This window comes from Pinus tabuliformis, chromosome 5_2 (assembly GCF_031772625.1).
Source record: "Pinus tabuliformis cultivar Carrire ecotype Pingquan chromosome 5_2, CPIR1, whole genome shotgun sequence".
Taxonomy (NCBI): domain Eukaryota; kingdom Viridiplantae; phylum Streptophyta; class Pinopsida; order Pinales; family Pinaceae; genus Pinus; species Pinus tabuliformis.
The window spans coordinates 561,074,592-561,093,921 of NC_142306.1; the positions used below are offsets into that span (position 1 = coordinate 561,074,592).

A 19,330-nucleotide genomic window follows, 5' to 3' on the forward strand; every position below is an offset into this window, starting at 1 on the left:
ATCAAAAGCCTTTTATGAGATCAAAAGTCATACAATTAAAACACGTGCTAACACGAATTTAAGATTATCCATTAAAAAATGTTGCTCAAAGACGCGGTGAGAGCAATCTGCACTTCATCGAAAAAGTGATTTATTCTTCTCCAATGCTAAGGTAAAGCCTAGTCGTAAGAGGAATGCAAACTTATTGCATAGAAGAATCTATTCCATCACAAGTATTTCAAATCATAAATCCTAAATAAATTATCATTAGAGTATCATTATAATGTAAAAAAACTGACATTTACTCACTTTTGACAATCTCCTAATAATGTAATGTTATTGTCAAGGACCCTATACCATAGTTTTAATGTTTCAATTTTCATTTACGTGGCGCCTCTAGGAATGAAAAACGGGGACATAAGAGCGCCTTGCGTTTGGCATTTTCCCAATACCGACTATTCAAACCTCTTCATTTTCAATGCTACTTAATCCATTAGCAGCTGGGATACAGTGTTTTTAATCCACAGAGATCCGGGTGTCAGTGCATATGGATCCAAGAAGTAAAAATGCCCCTCTAATGCAAGCGAGGACGTCCCAACTGTAGCATTGCAGAAGTTTAAGTCAGACCCCGGAGTGCCACCGTCAGGATTTGATCAAAATCACAAGCAATATTTTTCAAAAAAATGATTAGAATAGCTAGGAGATCAATTGAGTATGCAATTAACAGTTCAATATCAACATTGAAGAACGCGAATACCAGATTAATTTCCACATGCAGAGCAGTTGTCTTGCCTAGATTTGGTGGGCCAGAGGTTTTGGAGCTGCGTCACAATGTTGGTCTCCCGGATTTAGGAGCTTCAGAGGTGCTGGTTCGGACTGCTGCAGTAGGAATCAATCCTCTGGATTGTCGGGTGAGTTTTCATTGGAAATATGTGAAATATATGTACGCATATAGGACGAATGCGGCAGTTTAGAAATATCTTTTCAATTAATTTCTGTTACATCTATTCAGACAATCTATCCTTTCGATAGTATTGTAAGTATTTTAATAATGTTTCTCTGTGACCTCTGTTATTAGACGTCTTAATGTTTTATCTTGCGCTGCCAAGCTTAGGCCTGAACGCCATGCTTATTAGGGATCCATATTATCAGCCTACTTGCTGACCAATCTTTAGCCAACATGGTTTATCATCCGGGACACGTTACCTACTTACCGATTTTCAATCATCATGGTCTATTGCTTACAGTTGCCTCACATCGCCCATTCATCAATTTTTTATCATTATGGTCTATTAGCTTACAATTACATCCAGGGCACTCTCGGAATCACTCTCACCAAAATGATTGAATAAAGTTGCTGGAAAGAGGGGGAGGTGGGGACTGTGAAAGCCCATTAGTTCGAGTCTAGTCGATGGAATGATCTGTTATGAGTAGCTTACTGTATTTTTAACATTGTTGGCCCTGACCTAGGACTTTTCTCATCAGAATTCCTACTATAGTAAAATTATATAGTATCAGTAGTTTTTATGATGTCCTTAAAACCTTTGTTCTACAATCTAGCATCTCTGTTATTAGTTAAAGTTGGAACTTATCTGTCGCTATAGTTGCTTGAGTGTATGCATTTATTTGGTTATCTTGTACTCAATGTATATGTTGTTCTAAGATGGTCTATCCACTCATGATGTCATTCATAGTGGTCCTGGTGATTTGGGGCACTCTTCAAATCACCCTGCCCGAAAGGGTCGAATAAAGTTACTCTAAAGAGGGGGAAGGGTGAATGGTAATAATCTGTTAGAATGAGTTTACTTGATGAGATTATCTTTTAGAAGTGGTTTACTGTATTTTTAGAAGTCTTGGCTGCTGATCTAAAGGTTTTTGTCATTAGAAGTCCTATTTCAGTAAAATAATCTTTTACTAGTACACTGCGCCATTTCTTTAAAAGTTTTATTTTACAATCTAGCATTTTTGTAATTAGATCCCCAATTTAATGAAATTAATCTGTTCCAACTTCCTAGCAGTTGCTTCAGTGGATTCTCTTCTTCGCCAATCTTGTACTCAATGTGATTGTTGTTCAAACTGGCATTTGTAGGAGTTTGTCTTGTTTTCTTAATGGTGTAAGAGGCAATTGAGCTGTTTATAGTCTATAGGTTATATTATAGGATGTCCCAAGAATGACATTTTTGTTTTTCAATGAAAAAAATGTATATTTGCTAAGTGCCTTTTCAGCACTGCTGAGGATAAAGCCTCACTTCTCCTTCTGATCCAAGACACTGGACTCAACTAAACAGTCTGAAATGGACTACATTATACAGTCCTCAATTTTGGCTTTAGAAGGCTAGTCCAAAAATTAAATCAAAAGGGCTATACAGCCCTGCTCCACAGACTCAGACTTCTACATTTGAACATAAATTTCCAATTCCTCTGATTTTCAGTCCAGCAAAATAACCGTATCTGGATGGGAGATTTCGTTTTCAGATTCACCTGTTACCAACAGTTCCTCCTAAAGAGATAAGATTCTTTAGAAAGTCTATCTGCATGTTCATTTAGTTATCTACTTGTTGGAATGAGACATGCTTGAACATATTTCTTACCTCTTTAAATTTGTCCATGGATGGCCGTAGGAGAAGGTTTTCCAGTGTGCTTTCACCTGTTACCCATTCAAGAATGAGCTTTGAGTTCCCCAGAATTTGAATGTTGGAATTACCTTTCCCAAAAGCTATTTTTAACAATATCCACGGAGCACACAATTCTGCCTTATTATTTGACCCCTGACAATAACTTACTTTGAATTAAATAAAATGATTGTCCGCCATATGTAGAGCCCCTCCAAATCCACAGATGCCTGGGAATTCTTGGCCAGCTCTGTCAAAGTAATTGCCAAGCTTTGCTCTTATCTATTTCTGGAGGTACTGGAATTCTACTATTCTTCCAAAATCCTTCATATGCATATCTTAACTGTAGTGGAAAAATCCCCTTGCTTTGAAATATCTTGTCATTTTTAGCTATCCATAATGCACATGAACTTGTGTAAGGTAGAGCTTTATGCTCGACTACTGTTTTATCGTTGTACCATCCTTTAAACAATCATAAATGTTTTCCCCTGACCTTTTTCCTTCTATTTGTCAGATTCAGTGCTTCAAGGCATACTTTCTTTGTGAGAGGACAATCTATGATCTATGCTTTCCTTGTTGTTTTTGCATAGGATGCACCTTCCTGGACCATGCCAGGTCCTCTTATTGCAAATGTCTTGAGTGAGGACCTTATTAGATATTCTTGCTTTTAATGAGCATTGCAGCTTCCAATTTGACTTCCACCACCACCTTTGTTGTCCCTCCTTTTCTTCTTCCATCTTCACTTCATATCCCAATCTAGCTGTGTAATTTCCTAAACTTTTGTTCTTTGACCACATGATCACATCATCGTCATCTTTTAATCGTATAGTACTGTGTTTTAGAGTGATTATGTACTGATGCCATTCCTCTGCTATCTCCCCCTGTAGATCTAATAATGTTGCTGCCTTCCATCCATGGTTCCATATGTTACCGTTCCTTGGATTAGCAACATCTGCTAGACTATGAATCTCGAGATTATTTAGATACCATCTGAAAGTCTGTATATACCTTTGCATCCCGACCAAGGATGTTCTCCTAATCTTACTCTGTTTCCTCTTCCTATTTTCCACACTAATCATTTCCTTAGCAGTGGAAAAGCTTTTACCAAAGCTTTCCAGATCACCGAAGCTCCTTCAAAAGCCTTCTTTCCTTTCCTAATCTGGTCCTTTAAAGTTCCAGGTGCTATATATTTTTCTGTCATTATTCTCCCTACAGGCCTTCAATTGGCATCAATTTCCATAACTTTTAGCTGCCAAAGCTTGCCCAAATAGACGTATGTTCTTCAATCCCCATCACCCATTCTCTTTTTGCTTTGCTAGTCTTTTCCATTTGATCAAAGGGATTCCTTCCCTCTCTCTCTAGCCTGTCCACAGAAAGCTAAAGCACTTTTTTCTTATCTTTTCCAGGATTCCTTTTGGGATGTAGGTTAAGGATAACCAATATACTGGAATCCCCTCCAAATCTGATTTCACTAAAGTAAATCTGCCTCTGAATAAGCATCTATAGCACCAATTAGTCGCACTCTTCTCAATTATTTTTTTCAGAGGTAGGACCAATCCTTATATCTATAGTCAATTGGTTTTAGAAAGAGCCCAATATATTTAAGCCCATTTTCAAAAGATACAGAAGTAAAGCGCAGCACATCATTGAATTGTTTTTCAAGATCTTCCCCAATTCCATTAAATAAAATGGAGCTCTTATAAACATTCACCTCCATTACTCTGGCTTTACAACGTTGATTTAGGATTTCTGTACTTTGCAGCTTCTCTTTCAGTCCCAACTCAAAAGGGGATGGCATCATCTACAAATAACAAGTGAGATAAGGACAGGTCATTCCCCATTTTTCTGCCCTTAATGGACTCTTCTCTTTTGCTGGATTCTGTCATCCTACTTAACTCTCCAGCAATTGGTAAAAAAATAAATGAGGACACTGGGAAGTCTTGTCTGAGCCCCCTCGAGGCATACAAAACCTTGAAGCTAAACCATTTATCAATATTGCAAATCAAGCTGAGGCTGGACACCCCATTATCCAGTTGACAACTTCAATACTTATCCCAATTTGCATCAAATATTAACCTAAGATAAAGCCAACTTATTTTAGCAAATGCCTTCACCAACTCCAATTTCATCACCATTGCTGAAAGCTTTTAGACTTTAATTGAGTGTAAAACCTCTTGTGCTGATCCCACTGCCTCATGAATATGTCTGTTATAAGGAAACCCAAACTGCTCCTCTGATACAAAACCAGATAAATCATAATATACATTTCAACCTGTTTGTCAAAATCTTGGTTAACATCTTATACACGAAATTGCACAAAGAGATGGGCCTATAGTCACCAAAAGATTCTGGATCATAAAAGCAATGAATGTTACATTCAGAGCTCCCAGCACTTTTCCTGAGACTCTTGCTTCCTTAATTACTCTTAGCAGCTATTCTTCTAGAAAGTCATAAAATCTTAAGTAGAATATTGATGTCCACCCATCTGGGCCTGGACTCTTTCCAAACTGAATTAAGTTCCTCTGCTGTTCTTTTAAAACCGAAAGCAAAGCTAAACAGCAAGAGTACAAATACCTACAGTCCTGAGATTTTAGACAAAATGACTGAGGATGAATCCAACTCGCTGAGCAATCTTCCTGTCAAAAACATGAAAGGGGGTGGATGAGCAATTTTTTCTACAATAACTTAATTTTACTGTTTCTTGAGTACAAGAGTACATTCTGACAAATTGCTCATACAGGAAAATGCAAAACAAAACATATTTATCACTTTTGGAGAGCTCTTCCCCATTAAATAGGCTAGAGTCCAGAGTTAGTTGACAACCCAAGAGAATATTTGATTCCACCTTTTTCTCTCTTTACTTTCGACTTGATTTCCTTTCCCTTGTTAGCGGGGAAAGGGATGTGAGTCTTTCTTCAGGATTTCTGCAGTGGAAGGGGAATTAGAAGATTCTGGGGAATGTATAATGGGGTGGTCCTGCTTCTCATCCATCTTTGCAATTTCCTATTCATCCATTGATTCCTCATTGTCCTCCTTTTCTTCCTTTGACTCCTCTTTTTCTACTTTCAGTTCCTTTTCCACGGAAGTTGCTGTTCTTTCCATAGATGGGGTCCCTTCTGTGTTTTTTGGTACTGTATTCTCTGATTCCACTAGAATCTTAGAAGGTGGATGAGCAATTTTTTCTACAATAACTTAATTTTACTGTTTCTTGAGTACAAGAGTACATTCTGACAAATTTCTCATACAGGAAAATGCAAAACAAAACATATTTATCACTTTTGGAGAGCTCTTCCCCATTAAATAGGCTAGAGTCCAGAGTTAGTTGACAACCCAAGAGAATATTTGATTCCACCTTTTTCTCTCTTTACTTTCGACTTGATTTCCTTTCCCTTGTTAGCGGGGAAAGGGATGTGAGTCTTTCTTCAGGATTTCTGCAGTGGAAGGGGAATTAGAAGATTCTGGGGAATGTATAATGGGGTGGTCCTGCTTCTCATCCATCTTTGCAATTTCCTATTCATCCATTGATTCCTCATTGTCCTCCTTTTCTTCCTTTGACTCCTCTTTTTCTACTTTCAGTTCCTTTTCCACGGAAGTTGCTGTTCCTTCCATAGATGGGGTCCCTTCTGTGTTTTTTGGTACTGTATTCTCTGATTCCACTAGAATCTTAGAAGGTGATCCAGCTTTAGGATCTAATTGAGTCTTTGGTGGATCTGTCTCAACCCTTTCCTCATCCACTTCAAATTTTCGAGAACTTGAAATCTATTGCTGGAGGGGATGGAGAGGCCAGACTGGTATCTTACGGTCTATGGTCCCTTGGAGTACTACTTCTTATGTCTTCTAGATACTGGTTTGATAGGTTCCTGCTTGTTTTTATTTGAAGGAATTAGAGATTGCTTTGGTGGGGGTTGAGTTTGTTGGATTCTTGGGCAGCTCTTTGCAATGTGGCCAGCCGCCATACTCATGGCAGGAATGCATTTGAATTTGAAGGGAATCTGCTTGTAATCAAGGGTTTGAAGATGATTCCAGCTCCCTATGTTGAGTTGTACCACCTTCGGAAGGTCCTTCTCCAAATCCATTCCACGCAAGTTCTAGCACAGCCCTAAATATTTCCTTTTGCTTCAGCTTGGTCAATGTAGCAGCCCAGCATATCTCCAAAATATTTAAGAGTGAATTCATTGCAGAAGATGATGTGGGAGGTGTGGCAGCCTGACCTATATTGGGGCAATTGAGATTTCCATGTCTGGATCAAAATCAAGGGTCCAACGGGAAAGGAAAATACCCTTGGATCCCATGGAATAGGGACCTAATCTGAAGGTTAGATCCCTCTTCTCCTTGCCGCTAAATAGAAACATAAAGAAACCTCTGCCACTATAAAAACCGGATACTTTACCTTGAACATTCCAATGTTCTGTAATCCATACCTGGACTGCTTGAGTACTGGGCCAAAGGCATGTGAGCTTTCCAATTAAAGCTTATTCATGCAGAAGAATGGCTTCCCTTTTTTGATTTTGGAGACAGAATGTCAGTTTGGGGATTGCTTCTGCCTTTTCAGCAAACCTGATCTTCAGTTGACGTCTCTCACAAGCTGGTTTCAAGGATCTGATAAGAGAAATGAAAGCCTTCTCCTCAGGATTTGAAGGTGTGTCCATGCTAAGAGTGTCAATGGAGTTGACCTTGGCTTCTTCAATGCCTATAAGATAAAACCCAAGCGAGCCGGTTAACTTCACCAGTGTTGCTACGTGTTCACGATAACGATTGCAGGTTGTGGCTAGGGTAAATCCTAGCTGCTGTGGAATGTGTACCTCCAGCTCCTCATATCAACCCCTTTTTAAAAATTCTTACTTTTATAGGATGTGTTGTCGCATAGATTGTCACGACAACGCTCAGACCGGGGGCTGTCACCCTGATCCCTGATCTCTCCGTTTAAGCCTGTCTCCCGCGGCTAAAAGGGGTAGACCCTATGGGATAATGGATGACCAAATGGGGACCAGTTGGGTTGGGAGACACGAGGGGAAACAAGCACTTAATTGATTTTATTAAGTTAATAGAGTAGTGCCTTATGAAATAAATGATTAAACGATTATTTATCAAATGCTGCAGAAATATGAACTCATTAACAATCGTTTACCATCAAATAACTCAAACAAAGATTAACTTTTACCAAATGTGAGATAATCAATAAACGCTCAATGGCTTAACAATACTCCAACAATTAAAATTTCGAAAGATTAAATGCTTTAAACAACCACGTAAAATGCTAACCAGAGATCACATTCATGTAGCTAATCTTCAAATGAACATTTAAGCATGTTTAACCACATAAAGAAATGATAAATATTAATCCCACATCAAAATTTTAGTCTCCGCAGAAAAGATATTTCGCAAACATGACAAATCCTTGAGCCAAGACTGAATCCGGCAAAATATTTCCAAATTTTTTGTATTTTTATATTTTCAAATAAAACAAAACTGGGCTAAGCAAAAGCTAAAGTTTAAATAGATGAAACTTAAATCTAAAAAATCAAAACTATAGAACAAAATAAAAAGTCTAAAAATTACTTTTTATGCTTTTTGGAATATTTTTTTTTTAATTTATTTTATTTATAAAGTCAAAAATTATACAAAACTAAATAAATCTAAAACTGAAATTAAAATTCAAAATCTAATTATTAGACTAATCTAACTCTAAAACTGAATAAAAGAAAACTACTTTATGCCCCCTTTTTTTATTTTTATTTTAAAGTCAAAATAAAATAAAACTAAAATTAATCTAAAATCTAAAAGTAAATTTAAATTTAAAGCAAACTAAATTAAATAGAACTAAAACTATGTAATTAGAAGCCTAAACTAAATTAAAAACTAACTAAACCTAAACTAAATAAAAAAATAAATAAAGATTAATTTTTTTGTTTGTTAAATATTGTAAATGATATACCTACAAAACTAAATTCATAAACTATGAAATATATATATATAAAATCTAACCTAAAAAGAAAACAGAAATAAAACCTAAGAGATATATATCAATGGACCAATGCATATATAAAAAATCGAATGCTTTTCTGGATGCTTTGTTGTGTGTAATGCATGCAAGTTGAAGCGTTTGACGGCGGCAGGGAGGAATGGCAGCAGCGTGAAGGAGATAGGGAGTTGGAGCAGCTAGAAAGGAGTCTGCAGCTTGAAGAGGAGACATTGGCAATGCTGCAGGTTCGATGAGGCTGCGAGATTTGATGGATAATGCGCAGGAGAAAGAAGCCGACAACAAGTGGAGAACGCAGGTCAGGTAATGAGAGGAAGAAACGCAGGATCAACAAGGGTTTGCAGGTGGAAAGGCTGCGCGTGGGAGAGTGTTTCAACAGTAGTTCAATAGGATGGCAACGTAAGGCAGCAAGGAAGACTACGATGCAAATGGTATGCACGCTTGCTACGCAGGTTGTGGAGGGCGACATGAGTAGAAGACACAGGTGGATGGATTACGGAGCTGCGTGGGTGTGGAGGGCGACGTGAGGTGCGGTTTGATTGAGTTTCAAGGTGTGCGCAGGTAATGAGCAGTGAAGGGAGAAGGGTGTGCAACTCAATGGGAATGGCTGAAGAATTAAACGCAGGAGGTATGGTAGCAATCCAACCTGCCCTAAAAATATTTCGAATTTTTTTTCTTTTGCCACAAAAAAAAAACCCAAACAACAAAACAACTTTGATCAAACCCTTGAAAATCTTTAGAAAACCCTGCAACCTGTAATGAAAAGAAAAACACCCAGAATATATGCAAAAAATAAAACCCTAAAAATAACTAGCTACAAAATTTACAGCTTTGTGACTCTACAATAGCCAGATTTATCAGTAACCTTCCATAATATTTTCAGAATATCAGATTTACTATGAGATACTTCAGAAATCTTTCATGCAACTCAAAAAATAAACTTTAAATGTCAGACCCAGAATCGAAACTAGCCGGGCTCTACAAGAAAATGCTTTGCGGGAGTTGGCTGGTTCAGCCGAGAACTTCTCCAAACGCCCACTGATTTCTTCAATAAGGGTTTCCTGCACAGCTTACTTCAACCATCAATAAAGAGGGAAAAACAGTATTGAATTCCAGATGCAATGGAGATACCTGCCATTATTTCATAAATTTTATTATCATTCAAACCCTAGTAAGTGAACAAGATACCTGTGTTCAACAATACTCTACATGAAGCTATTACTAATGGCTGAAAATAAAATTATGCAGAAAATAAAACAGCTCACAACACTTTAGGAGAGTAACACCAGCAAGATTTCAACCCCAAAGTCTTCCTTTATTTGCACCATAAAAAGTTTACAAGAGAGCTTTCTTCAGCACAAGACTCATAGATCGAATGACCTCAAATGACCCCTAGTACCCTATTTAAAGGAAAAGTTCCCAATGGCTAGTTCGAGTGATCCATGTCAAAATGATCTCGACCGTCGATGAGGATCAAGATATATTTTAATCTCATCCGTTGAATTTTTAAATGCATTAAAAAATTGAAATTTTGCATTTATTTACTCTAAAATTTGACCTATTATTTTATTATTTTTTAAGTTTTTATTTTATTTTTAATTATTATTATTATTATTTTTAAATTTTTTAAATTTTATTATTATTATTATTTTTATTTATTTATTTATTTTTTATATTTTTTAATTTTTTAATTTTTAATTTTTTATTATTATTTATTTTTATTTTTAAATGGATCCTCGAACTTAGCCTTTGGAAAAATCACCTAGGACCTAGGACTTAGGACTTATGAGGGGATTAAAACATTTTCTAACCCTCAAGACACTTTACATCATGACTTTTACAAATTTACATCTCAAGGGGGAAAACCCATTTGACATAGACCCTCATAGACCACCTAGTTCTGTGACACAACTATAATCTAGCAGATCAACGCACTAGGATTCCCCTAAGATTCTAATGACAAAATTCATTCCGGCTTTGGGGTTAGGCTGAAGGAAAACTTTGCCGATCATGGATTGGTGAGACAAAAAACCTTCCGGAACGTAGATTATCACTAGAAAATTAGGTCCACCTAGGCAATTTACATACATGACTCAGCTTTGCTAAGATTATTTACAATTCACACATGCAGACTGGGTTTACAACATAATATGATCAAGTCGACGATGACTGTCGAATGGCTCGGACACGTCAATCAAGCACTATCCCATTTGCGAAGAAAAGAGGGTGTACTGCTATGGGAAGTTGACACGTAGTGGTCAACAGGATGCATTGATGTAGAATTATATATAGACTGTAAACCTGTTTCATAGAATGAAATAAATTATCTGGTCTGTTTTCCTTATGCTAAGTACCTTTGCTGTGACCTCCGCTTCCAAATTCTGATTATGCTTTAGCATAGAAAAGAAAGAGGCTACTTTGAAAATCTCAGCAATATTAGATCCAACAGTTCATGAATTACACTTTTGAAATGATTCACTACTTCAGCGATTTCCTTAAACGATTTGACCTTTGTGCCATCCTCTTCTTTATCACCCAGATGGTGTTTATGTTCTTTTCATGTTTAACATAGTTTTGGAAGAATTTGGTATTTTTAGCTACTTTTTATTCTCCACTCCACTTCTTGTTCTAACATCCCCTTCTTTGTCCCCTCCAGTTCTTTTAAATTTATATTTTTTTCCTCTTTTAAGTACCTTCAATATTCCTTTCAAGCAGTGATTTTATCTTTTCTGAGTCTCTAACAATTCTTTCTGAGCATTTTGGGATTTTGGCATTGCCCAATCTGCCACAACTTCTTTAACAATTTTGAAATTGTCAACAAACTAATACATAGTTGTCTCTCTAGAAATTTTGATCATATTTCCTCCAATTTCGTATAACCAGATTTATAAAAACTTCTAACAGCCAAGTACGATTGAGTTTGAGGGGCCATGCAGGTTTCTGGTCATCCTTTTCCATTTGGAGGGTAGGCCTATGGTATGAAGCCCTTCCTGTGGAGAAATGTAACTAGTAATGGTCTTCATAATTGTATTTGAGTCATGATGTAATGTATTTGTCAAAAAGAAAGAAAAATAAAAAATATTTTGTAAAAGAAAAAATATTTATTAGAATGTGTTTCATGTTTATTTATTTCATTTCTAGGTCAAAGCACCCATTGAGTGCTTCTAGAGTTTATGTCATGAGTTATAGTCCTTGTCATTATGATCTAGCCCCTTTTTGGGCTTATTATATCAAAGGAGAAAAATATTTTTGTCAAAACTATGTCTAGTCTCTCCTCCACCAAGTCGGCCTGCCCTTCTCCTCATGTCGGCCTCAAAGAGCAGCTTCAAATCACTATATATTGCAATGGATTCAACCTATTTTGGAGTAGGAACAAGACATGATTCGATCTGCAGCTGTCATGAAAAGAAAAGAGTGCGAGGAGCTTATTAGAGAAAGACTTATCATTGCATGAAGTAAGAAGACCAAGCGAAGAAATAAAAAGATCGAAAATCTATGCTTACTCTGTCACACGTGCAAAGAAGAAATTTGTAATAGAACGACGAAATTGCAGGACGGAAGGTACAATACGAGCTTCAAAATTGCAGAGCAGATCGAGATCTTTGTTGACTCATCTTTTGAGAAGCAGACTTGTGAACGAATGGCTAGAGTTTCACTGATCATATTGGGAGTCTGACTTGGTGGATGGAGGAAAATCTTTCTCTTGGTCAAAAGGTTTTGGTTGTCTCATTTGATTTGGTTCTTGAAGAAGAGAAGAGATTTTTGGGTTTTCCCCTAGAAGAGGGTTTTTTGCCTTGATTGAGAGCCTACATCTTGTGTCCTTGATCTTCATATTTATGTTTTGGTAGTTGCTTGATGATATAGATAAAAGAAGACATTAGAGAAGATAATAAGAAATACAGAGAAATCACAAGTAATTATCAAGATAAGAAAATCCTTCTGCCTTTATGATTTGCGTTGCCCAATAATTACTAGAGAAAGTAATGACATGTAATGTATTAGGGTTTTCCTATGTGTTTTGAATCTAGGGTTTGTAGATTTCACATTGTTTTTGGTATATAGGGATTGTAAACCCTAGATGGAACTTGGATTAGAAAACCCTAGTTAAGTAAAAACCCTAACCCTAATTGGTTTGTTCCCTCATAGAAGCCCTAGCTCTTGATATCTAGGGTTTGCAAGAAGAAACTAGGGTATATGGTAAACCCTAGCGAGGGTTGAATTGGATAAACCCTAGGGCTGATGTTTCCAAGGGAAATATCAAGGAATTTAGGGTTTGTATTTAAGAACCCTAGGAGTATACCCTTTGATAAAACCATGGAAACCTTAGATCGTCAGAAATGACATCATGCTCGTCTTTGTATATTTTGCTTGGTTGTACTTGTTGATGAAAATTGCAGGTACATAAAGGAAACAAGATAAGGAGGATGAATGAACAAATCAAAGCAACACTCATGCTTGCTGATGATAAGCATGATGGAAGGAGGGAACTGTAAGAATCCTGAAGGAATCAATAATAACAAGTTCATTGGTGATTAAAAGAGTAAGCATGCATCATTGCTTTTTCTAAAAGGAGACTTTGTTGTTATGAAGCATGGCATCATAGATAGAAGCATGGGATGGTAGAAGATTTAGATTCTATTGTAAGTAGCTTTGTAGGAATCATCTAGTCTTTCAAAAATAAGAAGCTTGGGACCATTTTGCATAATGTTCATCCATACATTGTCTAACATTATGTTAGAGGCAGTGGTTCTGCTAAGGTGGATCATCAAGATCCAATAAGAGCCATCATTTTGCAAGGTTCTTGAAAGAAGCATTACGACAAGGTTAGTATATGTTCCATATAGTATGGAAACAATATTGAAGGATGAAGGAATGCAGTTGGTCAGGTTGCAGCCTCTTAAGAAAAGAGATATATTTTTTTAAAATATAAGATGCATACTTAGTTAGGGTTTAATAGCTAGATGATTGTATGGAAGCATAGAAATGCATATTTGAAGTAACCTTTTCTTTGGGTAGGATTCATATGTATAGAATCTTGCAAAAGTTGTTGGTTGTAGAAATATGCTTGGTAAATTTTCTATCTGGTTATATTATACATACTCTAGAATGAATGAAGAATTTCTCTCTAGATTATATGGAATAGTAACTAAAATCCAGAATAGTCTTCGAAAGAATATTGTAACTTGGTGTTCAAGTTCGATCCTTGGGCACTCTAATGCATGAAGGAAGACTTCATATGTATAGAATCTTGCAAAAGTTGTTGGTCGTAGAAATATGCTTGGTAAATTTTCTATCTGGTTATATTATACTTTAGAATGAATGAAGAATTTCTCTCTAGATTATATGGAATAGTAACTTACATCCAGAATAGTCTTCGAAAGAATATTGTAACGTGGTGACCAAGTCCGATCCTTGGGTACTCTAATGCATGAAGGAAGACTCGTGTGGAGATGGACCATGAGGATGTTGATGAGAAGGTCATCATGATGAGCTAAGTCTAATCTTTTTATTATTTCTCCGGTTAACATATTATTTTGCTACCTGGAAGGATATTGTAGAAATATATGATGAATGTTGAAGCAAGCTCAACATATGATATTGGCAATTGTGAAGTCAAGATGTGTTCATCTTGAGATTAAAAGGTAGCAGTGCGCGAAGATAACCCGAAGGTCAAGTTTGTGCATAACTAGGGATCACTTTCATGAAGAAACTATGATCAGCTTGAAGTTAGGCAAGGATCAATATAATGCCTTCATTAATGATGACAAGATGAAAGTGATATACAAGAGTGATGGCTTGAACCCTATTACAAGATTGAAGGAAGAGGATGGCTCCATGATACCCAGGAAGGAAGTAGACTCAATACGATGAAATGCAAGGAAAGAGGGAGCCATGAAACTATGAAGAACTAGTAGCTGATACTCTTATGAAGACAAGCTACAAGGCTTGTGGTGTTGACTTCCCAAATAGAAAGGAAGTATGGGATCTTCTCTGGGTTTGAGAGGGAGCAAAGGAGTCTCCTTGAATAGGAGCAAGGATCTATTCCTTAGTCAAGAAGGAATAGGGATATCCTCTCTAGTTGAGAGAGAGTGATGATGGACATCACATGTGCATTCTCCTCTTCATGTGTCAACCATTTGACCAGGACTAATCGTCGTAAGTCTAAGTGAAGGCCTTAAATAGAGGATGATGGAGGAGTAGGTAAGAATCTAAGACTGGTTCTCCTTGAGTATTGGGAATCCAAGATAGGGAAGTGGTCTCGTGGAATGACACTCTTTGAGGATTGGACAGGGTATCCAAGACAAGAGTGGTCGAAGAGGATCGATATTCTTTGAGGATTGGGAATCCAAGACAAGAATAGTCCTAGAAGGACATGCCTTGTGAACATCCGGATGGGGTATGTGCCTTGTGAGGTAGTGAAGCCTCCTATCATTGTGCTCTGATCTTCATGGAGAGATAGAGATTGTTAGTCAAGGGCTTGCTATGTTGGCAATGTTGGTTATGATAATATGATGCTGACGCTTAAGGATGGCTTATCAATCCAACTCTTCATATGAGAACTTTTCAAAGTGTGTACTTTCCTTGTACTAGTTGGACAATTATGAATACGTCCCTAGTTAAGAGGGAGTGTTGGAAAATGTAACTAGTTTTGGTCTTCATAATTGTCATTTGACTCATGTCATGATGTAATTCTTATGTATCTATCAAAAGAAGAAAGAAAATGATGTAAAGAACAAAAGGAAAATTACTTGTAAAGCATGTATTTCATGCTTAAGTTATTTGTCACTAGTTCAAGCATTCATTTAATGCTCCTAGGGTTTACATGAGTCAAAGAGTCATTGTTACATTGTAAAAGACCCTTTCGGGTTATTGTATCAAGAAAAGAAAAAAATATTTTTGTATGTAAAAGAATCTAGAAGACTCCCAAGACCAAGTCGGCCAACCTAGCTCATGTTGGCCTTGTGAAGGCTATTAGAGCCTTAGGAAAGGCTATAAAAAGGAGGAATTTTGACCAATTGCTATACATATCAAGCATACATCTCTTGGACTTGATCTGAAGTTGAAAGAAGGATGCAAATGCCTTGGAAGGCAAGAAGAAGTCTAGCGAAGAAGAAGATGAGCCCTAGAAAGTTTGGATCTCTGAAATTCTTCTTCGGACAACTCACACGTGTGAGAGGCCTAGAGTTTTTGGGCATGCAATAGGTTCGAAATTGCAGGAAGGTGTTGCAGACTCGGCTTGTGAGATCTAAAGGCTAGAAGAGCCTTCTTGTCATTGAAGATCCTATCATGCATTGCAGAAGAAGATTTTGGATGGTTGGTTTTGTTCTTGGTGTAGTATTAGGTCTTTGTTTTTGGTCTTGGAAGTCTCCTTTGAATTGATTCTATAAAAAGAAAAGTTCTTTCTGGGTTTTCCCCTTGGAGGGGTTTTTCCCTGGCTTAGAGCCTGTTGTCGCGCAGATTGACACGACAACGCTCAGACCGGGGGCTGTCACTCTGATCCCCGATCCCTTCGTTTAAGCCTGTTTCCCGCGGCTAAGGGGGGTAGACCTTGTGAGATGATGTGACCAACTGTCGACCAGTTGGTTGGGAAACACGAGACACGATGTAAAAAAAAGCACGCGATGATTTGGTTAATTTAGCAGACCAGTGCCTTGTGGAGTTAATGCTTAAATGATTACTTTTTAAATGATATACAAACATGGACCATGAATAGCAACCATCTATCATCAGCTAAATCATATGACCAAAACGATACCCGACAACTGAAAATTTGAAAAGATGAATGCTTTTAATCACCACGAGAATCATAAACCATTAACCAGATATCAATTTCGCATCTCGGCTTGAAAACTTTAGATCTCAGCAATAAAGATATAACGTGAAAGCATCTGAAATCCGGCAAAAATAATTTCCCACAAATTTTTTTAAATTTTATTTATTTATTTTTATTTTTTTTAACCTTTTTTCAAATTTTTTATTTTTTTTAATTTTTCAATAAAAAATGATAATTAAAAATCTAAAAATTTTAAAATTTAAAATCTATTCTACAACTAAAATCTAAGAAAATTAACTATACAAAAATATATCCCTAAGTCTAAAAACTGAATAAAATCTTTTTATTTTTTTTATATTTAAAAAAAAAATCTAATCTAATTAAGATCTAAATAAAAACTAAAATATAAAACATAAATTTAAAATCTAAATATAACAAAAATCTAAAGCATAAATTAAAAACAAACTATATGAATTTTTGATTTTTATGAATTTATATCTAACTAAATGAAACTATTCAAACGGCACATATGAAAACCTAAACTAAACAAGAAATAAATTAAAATCTATTTACAATCGCTAACCCATCTATTTCATTTGTATGAATCTACCCTAAGATTAAAAAAGAACAAATTAAAACTCATCAAAAAAAAAAACGATGAGAGTGGAAACTATACGATAATCATGAAATAAATGATAAGTAAATCCAAAACGCATGAAGATCGAAAGCTTTGAACGATTTTGCAGGAAAAACCTAGCCGTCAACAGAAAAATGCAGGCAACTTTTAACGCTGATAGAAGGAAGAAAAAAAAAACGCATTACCATTCATACATTACCTGGCTGCCGATGCGTTTGTACCTGTTTTCATTGTGTGCAGATCCGTGAGATTTCAATGGAGGAACGCAGGCTCAGCTTCGACGCATGATGTATTTGCCACACAGAAAAACTTGAAGTCGAAAATTTGCTTGTTATTGCACCTGCGGCCTTGGACGAGTTTTCAATGGCATATAATGGCAAAAGAAAGTGCAGCGGGGCGTTTTGATTGAGACTGTTTGGATCTCATCTGAGCCGCAGACCGAATCTAAACCAGCTGCCGGAGTGAGTGACGGTTGATGCCTCTGATCGAAAAATCGTTTTAGAGCTCCAGTTATCTCCACGCACTTTCTCAGATTTCTTGATTCGTTCTTGCTTTGACAGGCCGGCGGTAAATATGGCTCTTACGGCTCTAACGATATGACTCGGATTAGTGCAATCTTTGCGGCGGAGTGGAATCGTAACCCCAATCTACAGCTATAAATTTTATTTCTGAGACAAATCAAATAGCGTATAACCCCGAGCCGAAATTTGATCCTTGTTTGCTGAATGAATGAAAATGGCAGTGCAACAGTTGAAAGATAGCCACGATTGTAAGCATAGGATTGCTGTAATCTGGACAACCACGAACTCCTGAAAATCTGATCTTGATGAAACCCTAGTCAGTGCAATGAAAGCCCTGTACACGAAAACAAAAACCCTAATGAAAGCTGCATAAAGCAAAAATATGAAACCATAGATCAGCTAATTTAATGTATAGATTGTGGCCCCTGAAATGCCAGATTTGACAATAATTGCAGTAATGTTTTCAACATATTAGAAATCTTGAACTTCACTGTGAGCAGAAAGAAAATCTCTCAATGTAAAACAGAAAAGAAACTCTTAATGATTAACCCAGGGAACAATCAGCTGGGCTCTGCACAGAAAGTGCTTGCGGGAGTTGGCTGGTTCAGCCGAGAACTTCCCCGAACGCCCACAATATTCCTTCAAAAAATGTTTTCCTGCACATCTCAAGCAACCATCAGCAAAGAGAGAGAGAGAAAGCTGCTAGATCTCAGGAAATAATGGAGATACCTGCCATTATTTCAGAAACCCTAGCAGCCCTCAAACCCTAGCAGGTGAACAAGATACCTGTGCTCACACTACTCTAAAAACAAGCTATGATTAATGGCTGAAAACTGAAATATGCAGAAAATTAAAGATCTCACAGCAATTCCAGAGAGCAACACCAACACGATTTGAACCCCAAAGTCTTTTTATTAACCAGAAAATCAGATTACAAGAGAGCTTTTTCAGTACAGACTCACAGATCAGATCACTTGAAATGACCCCCTAAGACCCTATATAAAGGAAATGATCCTAACGGCTAGTTCGAGTGATCCATGTAGAAATGATCTCGACCGTTGATGAGGATCAAGACATCTCTTGATCTCATCCGTCGATTTATTAACTTAAAATATTATTATTTTATTAGTTAGGGTTTTTTATTCATTTTTTAATTTTTTAAATCATTTTAAAATGGATCACTGAACTAAGCCTTCGGAAACATCACCTAAGACCTAGGACTTAGGACTCATGAGGGGATTTAAAACATTTCTCGACCCTCAGGACACATTACATCATGACTTTTACAAAATTACATCTTAAGGGACAAACCCATTTAATACAGACCCTCACAAAACACCTAGCTCTGCGACACAACGATAATCTAGCAGATCAACACACTAGGATTCTCCTAAAGTTCTAATGACAAAATCAATCTCGGCTTTGGGGTCAGGTTTGAAGGAAAACTCTGCCGATCCGTGGATCGGTGAGACAAAAAACCTTCCGGGACGTAGATTATCATTAGAAAGTTAGGTCCACCTAGGCAAATTACATACATGACTTCATGTCTGCTAAGATTATTTACAGTTAATACATGCAGACTGGGTTTACAATCAAAAAGATCAAACTGCTGATGATGGCAGGATGGCACGGACATGCTGATCAGGTGCTGCTTCTTTCTGTCAAGAAAAAACGGGGTGCACTGCATGGGTAGTTGACCAGTAGGGGTCAACAGAGCCTATATCTTGTGTTCATTTTTATGGTTGTGATCTTCATTATTTTGGCATTTATTTGATGATAAGAACATAAGCATAATCAAGAAGAAAAACATAATATCACAAATAACTG

The 19,330-nt window shown here is 36.9% G+C and overlaps 1 protein-coding gene across 1 annotated transcript in view; it reads left to right on the forward strand.

Moving 5' to 3' along the window:
• The first annotated feature begins 410 nt into the window (after window positions 1-410).
• The window catches only part of LOC149160203 (GroES-like zinc-binding alcohol dehydrogenase family protein), a 240,623-nt gene continuing 221,703 nt past the window's right edge, over window positions 411-19,330 (forward strand). Inside the window, exon 1 of the mRNA XM_089434537.1 lies at window positions 411-890. Within this exon, the coding sequence (XP_089290663.1) occupies window positions 663-890 (228 nt within the window). The 5' untranslated portion in view covers window positions 411-662. The remainder of the gene's footprint in view (window positions 891-19,330) is intronic.